Source organism: Schistosoma mansoni, assembly GCF_000237925.1.
Source record: "Schistosoma mansoni, WGS project CABG00000000 data, supercontig 0041, strain Puerto Rico, whole genome shotgun sequence".
In the NCBI taxonomy this organism is placed as follows: Eukaryota; Metazoa; Platyhelminthes; class Trematoda; order Strigeidida; family Schistosomatidae; genus Schistosoma; species Schistosoma mansoni.
This window is the reverse complement of record NW_017386027.1, coordinates 1,578,709-1,598,531: the sequence shown is the minus strand read 5'-3', so window position 1 is coordinate 1,598,531 and position 19,823 is coordinate 1,578,709. Positions and strand designations below refer to the sequence as shown.

The 19,823-nt window shown below is 38.1% G+C and overlaps 1 protein-coding gene across 1 annotated transcript in view; it reads left to right on the top strand.

Annotated features, from left to right (window-relative positions):
• The window catches only part of Smp_063000 (smdr1), a gene marked incomplete at both ends in the record, with an annotated part of 41,116 nt that extends 35,978 nt beyond the window's left edge, over window positions 1-5,138 (top strand). Inside the window, 2 exons of the mRNA XM_018790701.1 lie at window positions 2,261-2,350; window positions 5,052-5,138. Of these exons, the coding sequence (XP_018646095.1) occupies window positions 2,261-2,350; window positions 5,052-5,138 (177 nt within the window). The remainder of the gene's footprint in view (window positions 1-2,260; window positions 2,351-5,051) is intronic.
• Window positions 5,139-19,823: the final 14,685 nt, after the last annotated feature.

The window sequence follows — 19,823 nt, the reverse complement described above, 5'->3', positions numbered from 1 at the left end:
TCAGTCCTACAGGAAGTCGGTCGCGGCCCGAGTAGCTCAGTGGTAACGTCTCTGACTGTGAAGCTGAGTGACACGGGATCTAGTCCGTCAGGAGCACCAGTTCCCTCAAGATTACAGGTACACCTTGCTGACGAGTGCCAAGTAGCACGAAACCCGGGTCCAGGATTTCCTGTTGACCACCTCCAACCACCATCTTATACCAATATGTTATGTATATTTCCTATTGTATAATTGTTAAGTAACTAAACTATTTACATTCGTGTCCCTCTTATTATAAGCTTTAATTTGACCTATATTATTATAAGATTTGCCATTCTTGAGTTATCCCCAGTTTATTGATTACCGTTCCTCCTATTTACAGCCACATTTGGCCGAATCTTGCACAAATGTGTATTTACTATTTTGTTGGTACGATGTGGTCAGTTTGATTGGTATATAAACTCAGTATGTTTGAGAATAATGATTCATATTGCAGGGGTTGTTATTGGTGTTCTGAACTTAACTGGCTGGGCTAGAGTAATTATCATATGAAATGAATGTTGGCTAGCAGTGAAATCAAAGATGAGTGATTCATCTTATTTGGGACTCGTTAGTTAGATGTATCTGCATCCTAAATAAGAAGATACGCGCGTCCTGATTTCCACTTCTAGTCACTATCCATCTTAGCTTATCATCCTCGTGACTTAATGGCATAATCGAGACAATCCTCATAAGATGCACAAAAGAGCCTGGTCAATTGCAGACCTGAACAACACTGAGTAGATTTAAACAATCAATACAAGTATATCATCAGAAGGGGTTTTGTGAAGATTTCAGTATTTTTCAAAGTTGAAATCATGAGTCAGTTGAAGCTAGACCACCATGGAAAACAAAGAAGCACTGGACGGTCGTTTCGTCCTATTATGGGACTCCTCGGCAATGCGCATCTACGATCCCGCACTCGCGAGATTCAAACTCAGGACCTACCAGTCTCGAGTATATCATACAAAAGTTTATTGTTTGTATTTTTATTGTATAATTAGTAGACGCTTGTACTGTTATATTTTGATATTCTTCTATTTGCAAACTTTCGTCTGGTCTACGAATCGTTGTCATATGTCTTATTGTTCAAGATTACTCCCCTACTACTTTTATTTTGTATCACTTATGACTGAGTTATTCACACATTGTAAGTTTCTAATTAGGTTACTATGTGATCAGATATTTCAAGTATATTATTATATGAGTTTTGACTTATAACTAAATTAAGTAGTGAAGAACTGATGTTCTTCCTATCTTCATCCTCTGATTGGATTACTGTGTTAGAAGGAGCTCGAGGACCAATAGACAGGTATCAAAGTCTTGTTTATTGTTTATTGATCAATTTGTTAACTGGTTAATATATGGTTATCAGTCTTATTGGAAATATAGGTCGACGAATCGAAATAGACATTGAGAGTGGAACTATACAACTACGTTCCTGTCGTCAAGAGCCGACCATACAAGACAAAAAACAGAGTCGCTAAATATATTAAACTTAAAGAGGCAAGATTTCGCAAGCCTGGTTAAGAACCGCTCTCACCAGCGCATTGTAGAACTATCGTTTAACAGTCAAGCTAACGTCACAACAGAGTCAAAGATGATCCAGCCCCCAAAATGCCCTGGTACGGCGAAGAGTGGGGAAAAACCTATCTCTCTCTCCAAATGCTCCCACATGGCCATGCGTATGTTGCCTCTGCCAGGGAAGTCCTACTCACTGCCTTCTCACACCACGGGTGGTGTTTACGAAATTGAGCGAACGAAAAGCTAATGTTCGGAGCTTTAACCGGGTTGGTAGATACGACGAGTCCACCTAGGGGAGTTGGGAAACCCTGATTCTAAACCAATGGTGTATATGGGCTCCAGTATCCTGAAGGAACGAATGGCGTATGAATCAATCGTTGATCACCAACCACCATGGGACTGCATCTTATTACGATGCACCACTGCCTTATGGATCAGATCTTTACGTCAAAGGTTCGGGGTATGGTCCCCTAAGAAAACCACCTGCTTCGGTTTGGACACCCGAGCAGTATCACATCCCTCACTCAAATCAAATGAGATTTGTGTTGCGCAAATATGTCTGATGCCCCTTTGTACCAATATTGATGTATTTAAATAATAAGGTTGATATAAACCGCCCTGGCTTTCACTTTGTGTAGATTGATCTCATCAGTCACACCGTCAGTGCTCACACAACGACCCAAATACACAAAGATTTTTTATTTGCCTTTTTTTCTCAGGTCGTACAGTTCTAATTATTGCTCATCGATTAAGTACAGTACGTAAAGCTGATCTAATCTTAGTTATGTCTAAAGGGCAAATAGTTGAGGTAAGTTTGAATTGTTACTTATCATAAATATGGTTGCATAAATGTCACTTTGTTGTTTTTATCTATGATTAATGTTTCTATGAAAACGGATAGTAATTCGAGTGTTTTTCTGCTTTCATTATTTAGGCTCCATGAACAGATGTGTCGATATTCTCCAGTAGTAGTTCTGAATTTATTCTATTTTAAGATAGTAGTGTCTAACTGAGAAATATAAAATACTATACATCTAATTAATTAATGTTCGTGTACAGAGACTCGAACCCAATACCGACAAGCCATTCATTAAAATCTTAAACACTAATTGGATTATACTATTAGGTAGTCATCAACGCATACAATATAAATCTGATATAACTCGTAATTACTTTCGATAGATTTTAACGTATCTTCTCATGGGGCCTATATGACAACGAAGAAGGGAAGTGAATAACTCGATGACGTTTGAAGCGAACGGTACTGGGTTCAAGTCCCAGAATGAACATCAACTCTGAGATGCAGGTGCATCTAGCTGAAGAGTCCCAAATAAGACGAAATGTACGTCCTGGATTCCACTGCTAGCCGCCATCCATCTCTGATCATAGTGAACAGCATGAATATTAGCTTTCATCGACAAGCTCAACGGTTCATGCAGTCATGAAACCACTGAACCATTTTAAACTTTACCCTAAATTCATTTTCTAACATTTTTAAAGAAGAAACTAACTGTTTTCTTGTAATTAATTTGGTTAAAAGTTTATTATTATCGTTATTTGGATTGGCCAAATATTGTCATTACAACTATCTGTAGAACCTTGCAAAAATGTACTTTAGCCAAACGAAATAAAATTACCATAATAAATAGCTAAGGGGTCAAAATTACCGTATTCTTCGTTCAAAGAGAATTGTTCGCTATGTGCATGCAAGTCCGCCCCGTTATTGTTCCTATTTCAAACGTTTTACACTGTTGAAGCGATCCGGATTGGCTTGCCATTCACGGGTTTGCTACCTGGCTTCGTGCTGGACTGCATGTACTCTGGCTTAGCGGTAAATATCCTGGGCTGCAGCGTTAACCATTAGTTCTATGCATTTGGGTAACCGATGTATGGGATTATTGGCGTTCAACTTTAAGCGGTGGATCACTCAGCTCGTGTGTCGATGAAGAGTGCAGCCAACTGTGTGAATTAATGTGAACTGCATACTGCTTTGAACATCGACATCTTGAACGCATATTGCAGCTACGGGATATCCTGTGGCCACGCTTGTCCAAAAAGAAAACTAAACATCGAGATTGTATTTCGAGATGAAGAGGTACGGAGGTGTGGAAACTCAATAAGTAGAAAAATATCAAGAGTGAATGTGATCTACACTACTGTGGTCGGTTCTGAGTCATGCTACCCAACATCATCAACCGCTGATGCAATTATTTTGTAGACTTCAACCGAATAGTCCGGACGTACCAACCTAGCTTAGACCGTTAGTCAATGATTTAATAGACTGATAGCAAGTGTCTTGGTTTGGCCACCCTTAGCATTAATAGAAAATTGACCCTATAACCATCCTTAGAAGTCGTAAAGTAGGCGTAGATTAGGCACCATACAATGATTGACTCCCATGATTAAATGCTCGAGACTAAACACAACTAGATTGCAGTTTATCTAGTGAAATGATGTGTTTAGTGTGTGACAAACTACAAAAACGACTCATAAATATTGATTTATTAGCATAGTACATCTTTCAAATGAACAGATTTCGGAGACCTAAGAGGTGAATAATAAAACCGTAAGAAAACCTGATTGCGTCTGGCTTAATTCATCCTGATTCAATATTTGACATCCATTAAACATGAATATGTTCACTTATCGTAAAAGTCCATCATAAGAGGGAACTTCTGTTTGAAAATGTGTTGTAGATCATAGGTAGAACTCCTAAGATGTCATAGCATCCTAGTATAGAAAAAAAAACAATTACATTGATGAATGAGATTATAGATAAAAGTTCATAAATAAGCCAGTGTACTTGATCATCAATACTTGAGGAGTTGGAAAACATGGTATTAGTCAGTACTCAGTGATCAGGTCAGTCACACTTCAGATAGCTCAGTTGCAGCGTCTCAATCTGTGAAGCTAGGTGATGTGTTTGAGTTCAATCCTCATAGGGACCATCATTTCCCTCAGGATCGCTATCTTGCTTTACTATTCACAAGTGTTAAATGACATGAAACATAATTCCAGGGTCCTTGTTGACTACCTCCAACCACCCAGAATCTAGAGATTGTACTGTAATCAAAATCTCATTATTAGAAAATATTTCGGTTTCTTACTGGTTGCCACATGCGCTCAGCAAAGCGTATTTCTAATATACTGATAGAATTCATTCTCCCTGTAGGATTTGAACCCGTATCAACTACTATCATCGATAGTTTAATCATGGCATGAACTACTCAGTGATGGTATATTAGACTGTGGAACATTTGATGTTTAAAATTTGTCATTGAATATGAAAGTAGATCCTTTCATCTAGTTCCCTTTTTGTATTTATGTAAGATGTAACAAATTGGACCCCTCAACAATTTAATGTTGGGTCTTACATTGGGAATGGCCAATCAATAGTTAAACAAAATGTAGATATAGATACTACTAATGTTTTCTATTTCATATATGTTATAACAGAGTAAAGCACATTTTCATTCATATTGTATTGTGGTTATTGTCCTTTTTTATAGAAGGGAACTCATTCAGAATTAATGGCTAATCATGGTTACTATTATAATCTTGTACAGAGACAAGAAGGTTGTGATGTATTCGATTAGATAATTTAGTAAATTTTTTTCATTTTGTTTTCATCCCCCTTCCCCCTAGCTTTGATTCTGTGCTTCTTTTGAATTTTTCTTGAAAATATATTATTTCTTTGAACAACGAGGAGATGGAGGGTTTTGTGTCTCACTCTCACTCTTGTCCTACAATCCATCTAGGGTGAATAGTGTTCGTTTAGTGGTTAACTACTATTTGTATATGTATATTTGTGATAAGATGGTTCTCAATTGTATTTCGTGATAATGACAACCTGGATTCGACTGATATACATTTGTACCTAGTCTTACGTTGTCTATAATCGATTAGTTGAAAGCGTGAGTCATTTGAAGCTAGACCACCATGGAAAAACTGGAAGCACTGGACAGCCGTTTCGTCCTATTATGAGACTTCTCAGCAGTGCGCATCCATGATCCCGCACTCGCGAGATTCAAACCCAGGACCTACCAGTCTCGCACCAGAGCACTTAATCGATAAACCACTGAGCCGGCCGGCATCCAACGGTGTTAATGTCTAACTTCAACTGAAAGTACTAAATCTCCACAAAACCCCTTCTGATGATAATTATAATCGATTAACTGGTTTATTAATTATTTAAAACTTCTCACTAGGAAATGATCGATATATTTAGAGATTATTCCATCTAATTCAATTCAGAGACGCCTGGATAGTTAGTACCGTCGTGTAGCCCACACAAATTTGATAACGGTTTAGCGTTTGTGGACATATGCAATGTGTTATAGTGTCGTGAAGTTGCTTTACAGCATCGACCATTGATATCAATTGAAAAAGCAAAGAATATGGGATAGTTGTTTCGTCTTAATCTCAGACTCTTTTCATAAACGCAAGTTGAATCCTAGGGACCTTAATACCAGCGGAAATAATCAAAGTACTGTTAGGTATGGGAATTAAACGGTTTTTAAACTTTTTTAAAGCCAGACCAATTCGCGGTGTTTATTTATTTATTTAAACACATAAATATTGGTACGAAGGGGCACTAGATATATATGCGCCGCATAAATCCCATTTGATTTGTATGAGGGTTGTGATACTACCCGGGTGCTCAAACCGAAGCAGGTGGTTTTCTTAGGAAATCACAACCTCAGCCTTCGACGTAAAGATCTGATCCACAAGGCAGTGGTGCATCGTAAGGAGATGCAGTCCCATGGTAGTCGTTGACCAACGATAGGTTCATACTCCATTTGTTCCCTCAGGATACTGGAGCCCATGTGCACAACTGGTTCGGAATGAGGGTTGTCCAACTCCCTTAGGTGGACTCACCGTGTCCATCAACCCGAATAGGGCGCCGGACATTCGCTTTTCGTCCTCTCAATTTCGTAAACAACACCCGTAGTGTGAGAAGGCAGTGAGTAGGACTTCCTTGGCAGAGGCTATATATGCGTGGCCATGTGAGAGCATTTGGAGAGGGAGAGCTGACTCTCCCCCCTCTCGACTAGGGCATTTGGAGGCAAAATCCGCCTGCTGGGAGTGGGGTTACGATAATCACGAAGACCCAAAACAGATGATCTGTATGTGAGCAATTCATCCATCAAGATTCATAACCTAATAAACATAAGTTTATATATTATAATTGAATTTGAGAGAAAATACACCTCCATCCTTGTAATCATTACTTAATAAATTGATTAGTTTTACACATTTTAATGCAATCTTTTGAAAAGTATTTAAACTATTATAGATACAGAAATGCACTTTAAGAATAGAGTAAATCTTGAGTAGATTAGAGGTATTAGTCACATTATCAAAGTACAACTGAATCATACAAATAACCTTTGAATAAAGACAAGAACTAAAATACAAGATGTACTATCAAAAAACCGAACTGTATGGTCTTAATGGTTAGAGTAGTCAATTTATAACCACTAGGTACAGCGTTCCAACCTAACGACACCGAATTAGGTTTGGACAGGTGATTGGTCTGATTAGTTCTTAGAAAGAAGTTGTAACTCGAAAGCAAGTACTTCAGCCCACAGTTAATGAATCAATTTTCGGGCTCCAGTGATTAGCAGAAATGACTTGCTTGTGTTGTCTCAAAACTGGATAAATCAACTACGACTCACAAGTTCAATTTGTAGGACAATTATAAAAGAAAAGAAACGTACATATATTTGTCAGAAGTCAAGATAAAACAAACGTAAAGGAAATTAGAGTTGATAAACAATCATAGCAAGCACTGGACATTCGGTTTTCATTCTCTCAATCTCGTAAACAACACCCCTGCCACTGTGAGAAGGCAGTGAGTAGGACTTCCCTGACAGGATATATACGCGTGACGATGTGAGATCATTTGGAGAGTTAGAGCTGAATCTCCCCATTCTCGGCCGTACTATGATGCTAAAACAATTAATAATATAATTTGTGCTACTTGTTATTTGTAAGTAGTTAAAATGTAGAACGTCAAATCAAACCAACCCTGCAGTTCACACAAGGATGCTCGGTCGTTTTTGTTTCAGGAAAAAGGAAAAAACCGAAACATTTGCAACCCGAACTAAATACGCCCTGTTTACTCGAAGTCATTTGTTCACTGATTTTTTACAATCTGAATATTACTACGGAAGCTGGTGTTTCGGGTATAACTGATAGTCGACATATATCTCGATGACTATCATAACCATGGGATAGCCTCTGTAGTGTCGGTTGCTATGTTAAGTCCATATACCTTATTCTAGCTTCTGGGAAGGTCAATTTATCTATTTCTCTTGAGTCATATTTTGACCTTGTTAATTATTTGCTTATCAACCATCACATATCTGTAGCTTATTTTTGTGTGACTATGAATATCGATTAATGCTTTGTTAAATGGAGTTGGATCACATGCCTTCTCCACCGCGCTTCATTTCGCTTTGCTCTCCTCTATTCGTTTCATCCCTCTCATTTCCTGTCCAGATCAGGTAGTATACAAAATATATGTATTCAAAAATCCATTCTCTAATTTGACTTATTTAATTCCTATTTGTAGGCAATAGTGAATTCTTTAGAAAACTAATATATAGCTGTGAGAAGGATTCAGACAGAAATCTTTAATGTGAATGGATTGATGAAGTTATATAACGATATTTTGCTATCTGCTCATTGGCTGAAAGAGAGATTTACAATCATGCGGTCAATTTAAGAATCGCTCAAACTCATCTCTAACTATGCTTTTACAGCTGGTTAGTCTTGGTCCAAGAACCTTCATTAGTGTATACCTATGACTTTGCATAAGATTGAGTTTCAAGGCATCATATCTTGGATTGTGCACAGTATTTTTAGGTAGCTGGATTACTATGCAAGAATTCAACTTCTGAATTAAAGTTCGTTTGCTTATCAAACCCTTCAATTAACTAATTTAGCAGACAGTGTCATTCAAACAGCAACAGTTTGGCTATATCTTTGTACCATTATTATCATGTCAGTATGAATGTGTATGCTTGACCACGTGTTACAGCCTATATACATCCTTCTTCCTAGTTTGTAAATCAGTTGCTTAAGCCATTCGATGACTCATTCACTTTCCAATATATATGTGCTTGAATTTTATCAATTTATTTGACTCTGTATTTGCTCGCTCATATTCAATCGCATTTGCATTTCTGTTCGTATTCGCTTTGTGTGCCCGTGCCTTAATGATATACGTTGTAGTCAACGCTTCGTATAACCTTTTGAAATTTGTACACTATTGAGAGTTATAACGGTTACCAGGACAATTGATATATGAAGCCTTAAGAATAATCTCGAAGATAATCCACTATATGGTATCTACCATCATATTTATGGCTTCTTCGACTCTATGGTTTATACCTTTCAAGAAATCTATCCCCAATTTACGTATCTGTGAACAGAAATGATTTCAACTTGTTGCACATTACTCAAATCAGCGAAATACAGGCAAATTTTATTTGTATCTGATATTGAAAGTCATCTATAACTCATGGAAGGACTCTCTAGAAGCTGGGAAAGTACTGAGAATATTTTGACCAGTCAGAGTTCTTGGAAATCTTTTATTAAAAATCTAAAAAACAACTTGTCTTGCTTCATAAATCCTATTAAAGAATTGTTAACTTTGCTACGAATTTTATCATCTTCCGAGCTTCGAGAATATTACTGTCAATTCGAACTTTCATGTTTACTTCTTTTTCGATACTTTTTGTCTCCTATTTTTTGTTCAGGATTCAAGTTTTGAAGAGTGGGTGAGTTTATATAAAGGCTAAGCAGCCGTTAATTAAAACGATTAGTGTATTAGATCTATCGTTAATATCACTGATCTAGTTTAAAATGTTTAGTGTGTTATCAGAAGGGGGGGTTTGTGAAGACTTTTTTGGTAATTTTATGGTTGAATTCATGAGTCAATTGAAGATAGACCACCATAGAAAACCCAGAAGCACTGAACGGCCGTTCCGTCCTACTATGGGACTCCTCGGCAATGCGCATCTACGATCCCGCCTCGCGAGACTCGAACCTAGGACCTATCGGTCTCGCGCGCGAGTGGTTCACCTCTAGACCACTTAGCCGGCCGGCATCCAACGGTGTTAACTTCAACCATCATTTTCTTCAAGTTACCGTTAGTTACTATACATCTTTTACAAACAGATAATGAATCGAGGGTAAAATATATAACAAATTTTTACTTAAATATAAGTTGTGATCATTTGAACTCGTTCATATCGAAATATTATATGGTTCACAGCTTTGTTGTATATGTTCGATATCATAACTACTAGTGAATAGTATCTATTTAATGATTATGATAAAACTTTACATACGCAAAGGTATTTTGTACTTTGATTTGCATCAAAATGTATGTGAATTACGGAAGTGAAGATTGGCAACTCAATGTTTAAACGATATACTTACTTACGCCTGTTACCCCTCGTCGAGGAGCATAGGCCGCTCAACAGCATTCTCCATCCAACTCTGTCCTGAGCCTTCCTTTCCAGTTGTTAATCATCCTTTTCATATCTGCTTCTATTTCCTGGCGTAATGTGTTCTTTGGCCTTCCTCCGCCTTTAGCTCTTCTAGAGTTACTGCCGGTCCCAAGCCCGGGTAAAGGAGGAGGGTTGGGCATGGGGTTAGCGACCCCATCCCGCGGAAAAAGTAACTCGCTAAAAAAACGCTAACCAGAGAAAATAATTCAAACCATTTAACCGATATGTTAGAGGTCAATTCAATAGATCAACATATATGACCGTCAATTATACCATCATAAGGCGGAAGATAAAATACACTAAAGGTTTTGAAAGTAATAAATGTACCAAGATACAAACAAATAAAAACAATACTCGAAGGAGTTTTAGAAAGGTTGGCTTAATTTGTACTTATCACAGATTAATCTCAGTTAAGGTAATGCTGAGAATCGGAAAGCACAAGTTAGCTGTTCTGTCTTGGTATGGACTGATAGGCATTAAGGTCTTGGTTGTTATTCAATGATTGGTGTGTCAGTTGATCAATAGAATTTCACCGGTTCTACTGACGATATAGTCGGACTAGAGTGAGATGTCATACAACTGCTTTGCGGTCATTATTACCTCATCTCACGGGATCCAACACACTTCAAGTATCTCTTTATCTTTTCTCTTTTTTATCGTCAACTATAAACCTATTACTCTGACTTTGTACAAAACAAAGATCTTAATTATTTACCTATTTTTGGTCTATGGTGCATTGTACATTTGTATTTCATATAGATGATCATGTGAGATTTAAGTCTAGTAATAATACACATAGCTGAATCTCTAGAATTCTAACCGATAGATTGGATAGTGTTAAGAATTCTGTATGAGGTAATCAATCACTTATCGTATACAGTAGTTATAATGTGGTGTGGGTTACTTATATCCACATAAGTAGTATATGGTGATGGTCAGATATAGAATGTATTCCGACAGAAGTTCGATAAGGAAAGAACAGGAATGAAGCGCAATCAGTATGAAAATGCATGAACGATGAAATCAGAGAAGATGGACTGATATTTACAGAAGGTACAGTGAAGATTGACACAATTGATTGTTATTTTGCAAATTAACCATTTACTGTATGGTTATCAGATTTTAGTGAGATAGTTTGTAATTTGTGCTTAAATACATTTGATTGTCCCCAACCGTGTTCTTGTTCACTACAATATTATTGAAAGTAAACAGAGAAAATTCGTAACTGTCGATGTTGTTGAGTTCTCTGAGCTAAGTAGTTTACGACACAACAGATGGTTTACAATATGTTACCTTTTATGCTTATTACTACAATACGTTAATAAGATGAATCACATTTTGTCCGAACTAGGATTCACTATTCAATATAGAGAACCAGAATAACACTAGGTTGTACTTTATTCAATACAGTTATACACAGTAAGTCCAGAATAGAAATCAATAATAAGAAGGGAAACCACATATTTAATAGTCCATAGGCTGTGGCTGTTTGTTCATACTCAACCATCAATTTATTTAAACATATAAATATTGGTACAGGGAAGCACCAGATATATATGCGCCACACAAATCTGATTTGATTTTTGTGAGGGCTATGATACTGCCCGGATGCCCAAACCGAAGCAGATGGTTTACTTAGATGGCCACACACGGAGCCTTTGACCATAAGGCAGTGGAGGAACGTGAGGAGATGCAGTCCCATGGTAGCCAGTGATCAACATTTGATTCATACGCCATTAGTTCTCTCAGGATACTGAAGTCTATGTGAACCATTGGTTTGGAATGAGGGTTTTCCAACTCCCCTAGGTGGACTTTCAGTGTCCAACAACCCGGTTAAATCGCCGGATATTCGCTTTTCATCTCAATTTCGTAAACAACACCCGTGGTGTGATAAGGCAGTGAGTAGGACTTGTGTGGCAGGGGCTATATACGCGTGGCCATGTGAGAGCATTTGGAGAGGGAGAGCGGACTCTCCCCACTCTCGGCCGTACCAGAGCATTTGGGGGCATCTATTTAATTGTGAAGCTTCCATTGTCACTTGAGATAATACTAAAATTATTTACCTAAGCTGCAATCTTTTCCACCATTTTAAAATTTGTAACCATTTGGTTAAAATGATAAATACTTTGTATATAATGATCAACTTTATTCATAGGTTTCAATACTATACATTCACATAAGTTCTCACAATTCTTTATATTCTTCAAGCACTAATCCATTTATGATTATTACAGTACGTTTCCCTTCTAGTGTGACCACCAGTTCGAATAACTAAATATCACCTGTACTATTTTAATTTAAAGTCCTTACAACTAATTCGTAGGGAACTCTAGGGCTAGGTGACATGTCTAAGTAACCAAGTGATAATTGTAATTCTACTTGCTTGCTTACTCCTTATCTTCTCAGAATTCATCAAGTAAACCATTATCTTTGACATTTCTCTCGTCTATAAAATTTTTTCATGGTACTATTTCCTACTGGCAAAACCCGATTCATACGTCCTCGTCGTGCCTCCTGGATCATGGGACTATTTCCATGAACTAACGTGAGCGGTAACCCGGGTGATGGAGATCGGCCTAATCAACCATCCTACCTATGCCCACAGATGATTACGAAAGCTACAAAGAATCATTGCATAATTATTGTTGGTTCAAAAAGAAGGAAAGAATGAGTTTGCTAACAAAATAAAAGAAAGATGTAATGATTCTGCGTAAGCAATGCAAAAACGACTATTGAACCGCAGTAGTTGTGCCGTGCTTCGATGTAGCATTCTTCTCCAGAAGCGCTTACTAGGCTTCACCATGTTTCTATGGCTGGAAGAGGGGGGGGTACTTACTAAACTTATATTCGATGGTAGAAGATTTTGGATAAAATTCTGATAAACTTGTCTACTTTTCTTCCTAAGCAGCCATGTATAAAGATGATGTGAGGTTGTTCATTCTATTTTCGTATTCGCAAATTTGTAGCACATATGTCTTACAATAGTCCATTCATTTGATGTATGAATCATTCTCGAGCATTATCATGTTCATTTATTGAATGAGCATAATTTTAATTGGAGGGAGGTTCATTTCAATTATCGAAACCTATCTATATATACCTTCTATGAACACATCACTGTAGAGTATCCCAACTTGCCGAATGAAAAAAATAAACAGAGTGAACAATATAATAAAATTACGCTCTTACATGTAGGACTCACTAAATAAACAAAAAAACATTTTTCATAGTTGAAATCATGAGTCAATTGAAGCTAGACCACCATCGAAAACCTGGAAGCACTGGACGGCCATTTCGTTCTCTTATGGGACTCCTCAGCAGTGTCTCCACGATCCCGCCCTGCGAGATTCGAACCCAGGACCTACTTGTCTCGTGCCAGAGCACTTAACCGATAGACCACTGAGCCGGCCGGCATCCAACGGTGTTAATGTCTAACTTCAACCAATCCACGATGTTTGAGCGACCGTTCACCGATTGTCTTCAGTGAGTTGATATCTCTACAACAGATTTGGTTGAACTCCACTGCCGGATAATGCTTGATAACACATGAATATATTAAGCATTACAAAATGGATACACTATGAATTCATAAACATGAAGCCTATCTCATTAAAATAGCTATAAATATGACGTCCTTTTCTTCTCTGAACTATTTCCACTTTACTTAAAGATACAATAAACTACTTTAGTTGTATAAAATCATCTACTTTAAAAAAATATGTATATTTTGATAAGTGTACAACTTCAGTGATAAAATCACTAAAATAAGAGATCGATATATCAAGCTAGTCTGTATGGTACGGCCGAGAGTGGAAAGAGTCAGCTCTCCCTCTCCAAATGCTCTCACATGGCCATGCGTATGTAGCCTGTGCCAGGACAGTCCTACTAGCTGCATTCTCGTGGCGAGGGGGTTGTCTACGAAATTGAGAGGATGAAAAGCGAATGTCCAGCGCTTTACCCGGGTTGGTGAACACGGAAAGTCCACCTAGGGGAGTTGGAAAACCCTGATTCCAAACCAATGGTGCACATGGGCTCCAGTATCCTGAGGAAACAAACAGTGTATGAAACAATCGTTGGTCACCGACCACCATGGGACTGCATCTTCTTGCGATGCTCCACTGCCTTATGGATGAGACCTTTAGGTGAAAGGCTCCAGGTGTGGCCCCCTAAGAAAACCACCTGCTTCAGTTTGAGCACCCAGGCAGTAACATAGCCCTCACATAAATCAAATGAGATTTGTGTGTTACATATACATATGGTGTCCTTTTGTACCAATATTTATGTGTTTAAATAAATGGATAATAAATAGAGGTGAGAGATATAAGTATGATCAGGTTCACCGTAAGTAAATTATACCCATAACCAAAGTCATCAACCCATATATCCTTATCTACACTACTCATGAGTTATGAGTATTATTAGCGAATTTCTGTCAATACACTTTCCTATGGAGTTTTTTCTTCCCTATCTCGCTTATAGAGTTAGTGAGTCTTTAAAAAGTGTTCATTTTCAACTGAATAAGACTGTAGAACATAGCTAGGATTTATAATTATTCTATACAGAACAAAATACCACAAATATGGTGAACATATTTTGTTCATTGTAAAATCATGGAACTCTTTTAGGAAGATGTAAGGATGGCTCGTTGGCAAACTCAATAAGCCCAGAAAGAGCCGAAGACATTCCATCCAATCATTACTAGAGGAACATTCTAGAATGTCGACGTGTAGCTTCAATATTGGATGAATAAGAAGGACCCCCTATGTGCCCATTGGCTGTCCAAAATGATGATTTACTTTCAGTCAAAAACTATAAATACATGAGATTTTTGTACTATATTTGACATTGTGTTGGGAATAACATTCCTACTTACTAGTCTTCTCTTGTGACGTTGCGGAGGTCGATCGTTCAAGTGGTTTAGTAGTACGCGGCATAGCAAGAATCTAAATCCCTAAATATAACAGAATGTTAGTCAATTATGAAAAATAACATAATTCATCACCGTTATATTTTCATAATGTAATACACTTACTGAACTATATCTTGTAACTTAAAAGTTCGAAAGTAGCAAACTAATCTCTACATGTCTGGTACTTTACTGAAAAAAGTAAACAACAAAAAAATGTTTACATAAATACAATGCGTCGAATAATTTAAGTAAAAATCAATCAACCTCCTCGCCTACGGAATGAAATTTGATCATGTGGAACAATCACAATGCCACTAAGAAAGACTACAAACTCACATACAAAATGGATGTTTTTACTTTGATATGATCCACTGAAAACTATCAATATGGAAAGAAATTGTTTCTAGTAATGTCATCGAGTAAAATAGATTTGAGTCGCATAAAGAGTATCGATTCCGATGGAGTTTTGTTCTCTGAGCTGGTCGTCCTTCTGAACAACATCATCAGCACAAACTTCAGGTATCAATTCCTTTAAACCGGAATCCATCTCTTATTGATAAACATCAGATAACAAAAAAATCTTATATAAACATATCCAGGGTTTCCTAACGATTAGCTTATTAATGTGGGCCCTTAAAAATATTTCATCAGAAAATATTTTATTATACATGACTTACTTATCAATCTTGAGTGCTGTTAGAGGTTGTTTTGCTAACGAAGTATGGCAACTTGGACCGATACATATATGTGCCTGGTCCTACGTTGTAGCTAACTGACTGACTTACTTATCAATCTCTAAGTGAATTATGTTATGATATGAATAGGAAACATGTGATTTTCTACTTGATGACACTTTCTATAGTTGATGAAGATCATTCATGCATCATATTTCAAATTGATAAGGATTCATGATAAATATGTGTAAAAAAATTGATGACTGAAAAGCTGAGTGACACGGGATTGAATCCGTCAGGGAGCATCAGTTCCCTCAAGATTACAGGTACACCTTGATGACGAGTGCCAAGTAGCACGAAACTCGGGTCCAGGATTTCCTGTTGACCACCTCCAACCACCATCTTACCTCAATATATATAGTGCAGGCAGTGTCGAGCCACTTAGACTGGTGGCCACATTGCAACTTGATCGATAGCATTCGATCAGCACTAAGAAGGACTTGACACGCATGACATTGATCACCACCCAGTGATCAATCAATTGTGAGTGGTCAGATTATCTGCGCGGGGGGAGGGTTGACCTCAATCATAACTTATTCACCATGGTTTTTATTAACTTCGGCAAAGAAAATCACTGTGTCACGTGATCTTAATGATCTTAATAAGATCGGATTTACAGTTTCCATATTTAAGATAGTCAAGCCTCCTTATTCGAAATGTAAAAATCATACTGTAGTGAACGAGAATACAAACGGGGACAACCAAATGTACTTCAAAACAACATTATAGAATATCTTGGTAAAATTTGAGAACCATACAGTAAATTCTTTACAACTGATTGATTACTGGGTGGTGATCAATGTCATGTGTATCAATTCCATCTTAGTGCAGATCGAATGCTACCGACCAAGTTGCAATGTGGCCACTAGTCTAATTGACTTGACACTGCGTGCACTATGTTGAGATAAGATGGTGGTTGGAGGTGGTCAACAGGAAACTCTGGACCTGGGTTTCGTGCTACTTGACACTCATCAGCAAGGTGTACACTGACGGACTCGATCCCGTGTCACCAAGCTCCACAGTCAAAGACGTTACCAATGAGCTATCAGAGCCACGATTCATTTGCAAAATGTCAATCAATTGTCTCAGGCTTGATTATCCTTCGTTTCCACATCAATCACTCTATGTTCTCATTCTCTTTACTTCGATCATCTTAACTTTCTGTCACCAGGCACTTCAATTTTTATTGATGATACATACTACTTTTATCCGTCGACATCAGTAGAACACACCACAATACTATTTACATTGGGTTGAGGAGCATTTTATCTTTAAATCAAGAGTCTATTTTATTTATTTAAACACATAAATATTGGTACAAGGAAGCACCAGATACATATGCGCCACAAAAATCTCATTCGATTTGTGTGAGGGCTGTGATACTGCCCAGGTGGCCAAACCGAAGCAGGTGGTTTTCTTAGGGGGCCACACCTGGAGCCTTTCACCTAAAGGTTTCATCCACATTGCAGTGGAGCAACGTAAGGAGATGCAATCCCATAGTAGCCAGTGACCAAGGATTGATTCATATGTCATTTGTTTCCTCAGGATACTGGAGCCCATGTGCATCATTGATTTGGAATCAGGGTTTTCCAACTTTTCTAGGTGGACTTTCCGTGTCCACCGGTGCGGTTAAAGCGCCGGACATTCGCTTTTCGTTCTTTCAATTTCGCAAACACCACCCGTGGTGTGAGAAGGCAATGAGTAAGGCTTTCTTGACAGAGGCTATATTCGCGTGGCCATGTGAGAGCATTTGTAGAGGGAGGGCGGCTTCTCCACACCATGGCATTTCAGGGCTATATTATACATATCATTATTGGAATAAGTTTATGTTCTTTTTGATTGTTGATAATGTTTAAAATTGAATTCTAATTATCTAACTGAAATACAAACACAACATTTTTTCACAAAAACATATTTATATTACAAAGGTGATCATTCATATTTGCCAAACACGTTTGTATTTTATATTTATAAATAATGAATTTAAACAAAACTATAATGAATGCAAGTGGCTATCAGGACTCAGTGGCCGAGTGGATAACGCGATGGCGTTTGTAGTGAAAGTTACTGGGTTCGAGTCCCAGAGTGAACATCAACTCAGATGCAGGTGCATCCAGCTGACGAGTCCCAAATAGGACGAAACGCGCGTCAAACTGGATTCCACTGCTAGCCACTATCGATCTTTGCTTACTATGCTTGTGAATTTAGGCTATATCGAGGCAATACGCATAGTATGACCATATGCCAATCAGAGACTGACCAGTTGCAGTCCTAACACATCGATGGGAAGATTCAAACAAACAATACTAAATGAATTTATAATGAATATAGATAAATTAAAAAAATCACGAAACTTGTATCATATTTCAATACTAGATATGAACAAATTCAATTGTATATGAGCTGATATAAGGATTTTCCAACTCCCCCCAAGGTGGATCCTCCATGCCTACCAATTCGGGTTAAAGCGCCGGACATTCAATTTTCGTTTTGTCAATTTTATAAACAACACCACTGCCACTGAGACAAGGCATTGAGTAGGACTGCCCTTTTAGTGGTTATATACTCGTAACTAGGTGAGAGTATACAGAGAGAGAGAGAGAGATATCTGACTCTCTCCACTCTCGATCGTACCCGACAATTTTGAGGGCTATATCATGAATATCATTATTCGAATAAGTTTATGTTTATTTCAAACATGACTGTACTTTGTATTTATAAATAATGAATTAAAACAAAACCATAATGAATATAGATAAATAAATAAAAAAATCACGGAACTTGTATAATATTTCAATATTAGATATTTAGATATTTCATTCATTGAAACATGTTACATTACGTAATAACTTTAACTGAATGTGACATAAATCTATAATTTGACTTACTGAATTATTATTATTATTAAAATTATTATTATTATTATTAATAGTAGTAGTAGTAGTAGTAGTAGTAGTAGTAGTAGTAGTAATAGAGATTGAACCGAGAGGTCGATGAACAACCTCAGGTTGGCGACAGTTGCAATCGACTCATCACACTGCATTGTATCACATCTCACTATCTCGAACACATCGATTGTCATCCGAACTGGAAGCGTCTAGCCATCTGTGAATGCTCACGAACTCAACAGTTGATCGTTTAATGCACGGCATACTCAGCTATCAGCACGTCGATCGCCACATAGAGATGTGTCTGCATTTGTTGAGTGACGTGGATGTCTGATTGATTGACTGACTGGCTATCCGTCTGAACGAACTGATGAGTCGCCTGTTAGCAGTCTAACGAATCAACTAGTATGCCCTGCCGTGTACCGATCCTCCAGTGTAAACACTCATCATCAACACGCACACACGCACATCACACACCACATGTGCAAGTGAAGTCGCACTCGATTCTGCATACGTGTTTGCGTGTGAATATGTGTGAGTCGGCAATGTTGTGGAGTGTAAATGTAAAGTTGTGTGTTTCGGTGGAACGAGCTTTCGATAGTGTGGTGATGAGTATTTGTGTCTGTCGTATGGGAGAGATGTTCCCGACTTCTGGTCAGGGAAGTGGTTCGCATCGGATCTCATCTGTGGAGTACAACCCACTGTCATTCATCGCATATCGTTGTCATCCATCTGTGACCGATCGACACAATAACGGTCATTGCTCACAAACTGTCACAAGCTGGCCACATCCAGACTACCTCGAGTTTCTTTGAACGACAATCAATCGCAACCGACTGACCACCGACATGCAAGTCGGTGTAAGCAGTATCACAGTCACACTGGTCACAGTCGCAGTCGGAACTGGAGTCGGAGATAGTGAGTGCTCCAACTGTATGGCGTGTCACTTTACTTCCATCGACATGACTGCACATTGGTGATGGAGAGTTAATCATCGGGTAGCACGAGGTTGATTGTTGAAGCGATCAACCGTTTGTCTGTCCCAATACACTCAGTACATATGTGGTCGGAAAATGTGATTTGGTGGCGAGTGTACGATGATGGAGCGCTCTGACCGTCTATCCGACTGGCACTTGTGTATCGGGTGTCGGTGATCATCGGTGGTGTGTTGAGTGTTAATTATTGTCGATGTTGTTGGTGGTTTTGATGGTAAGGTGTGGAAAAGTAG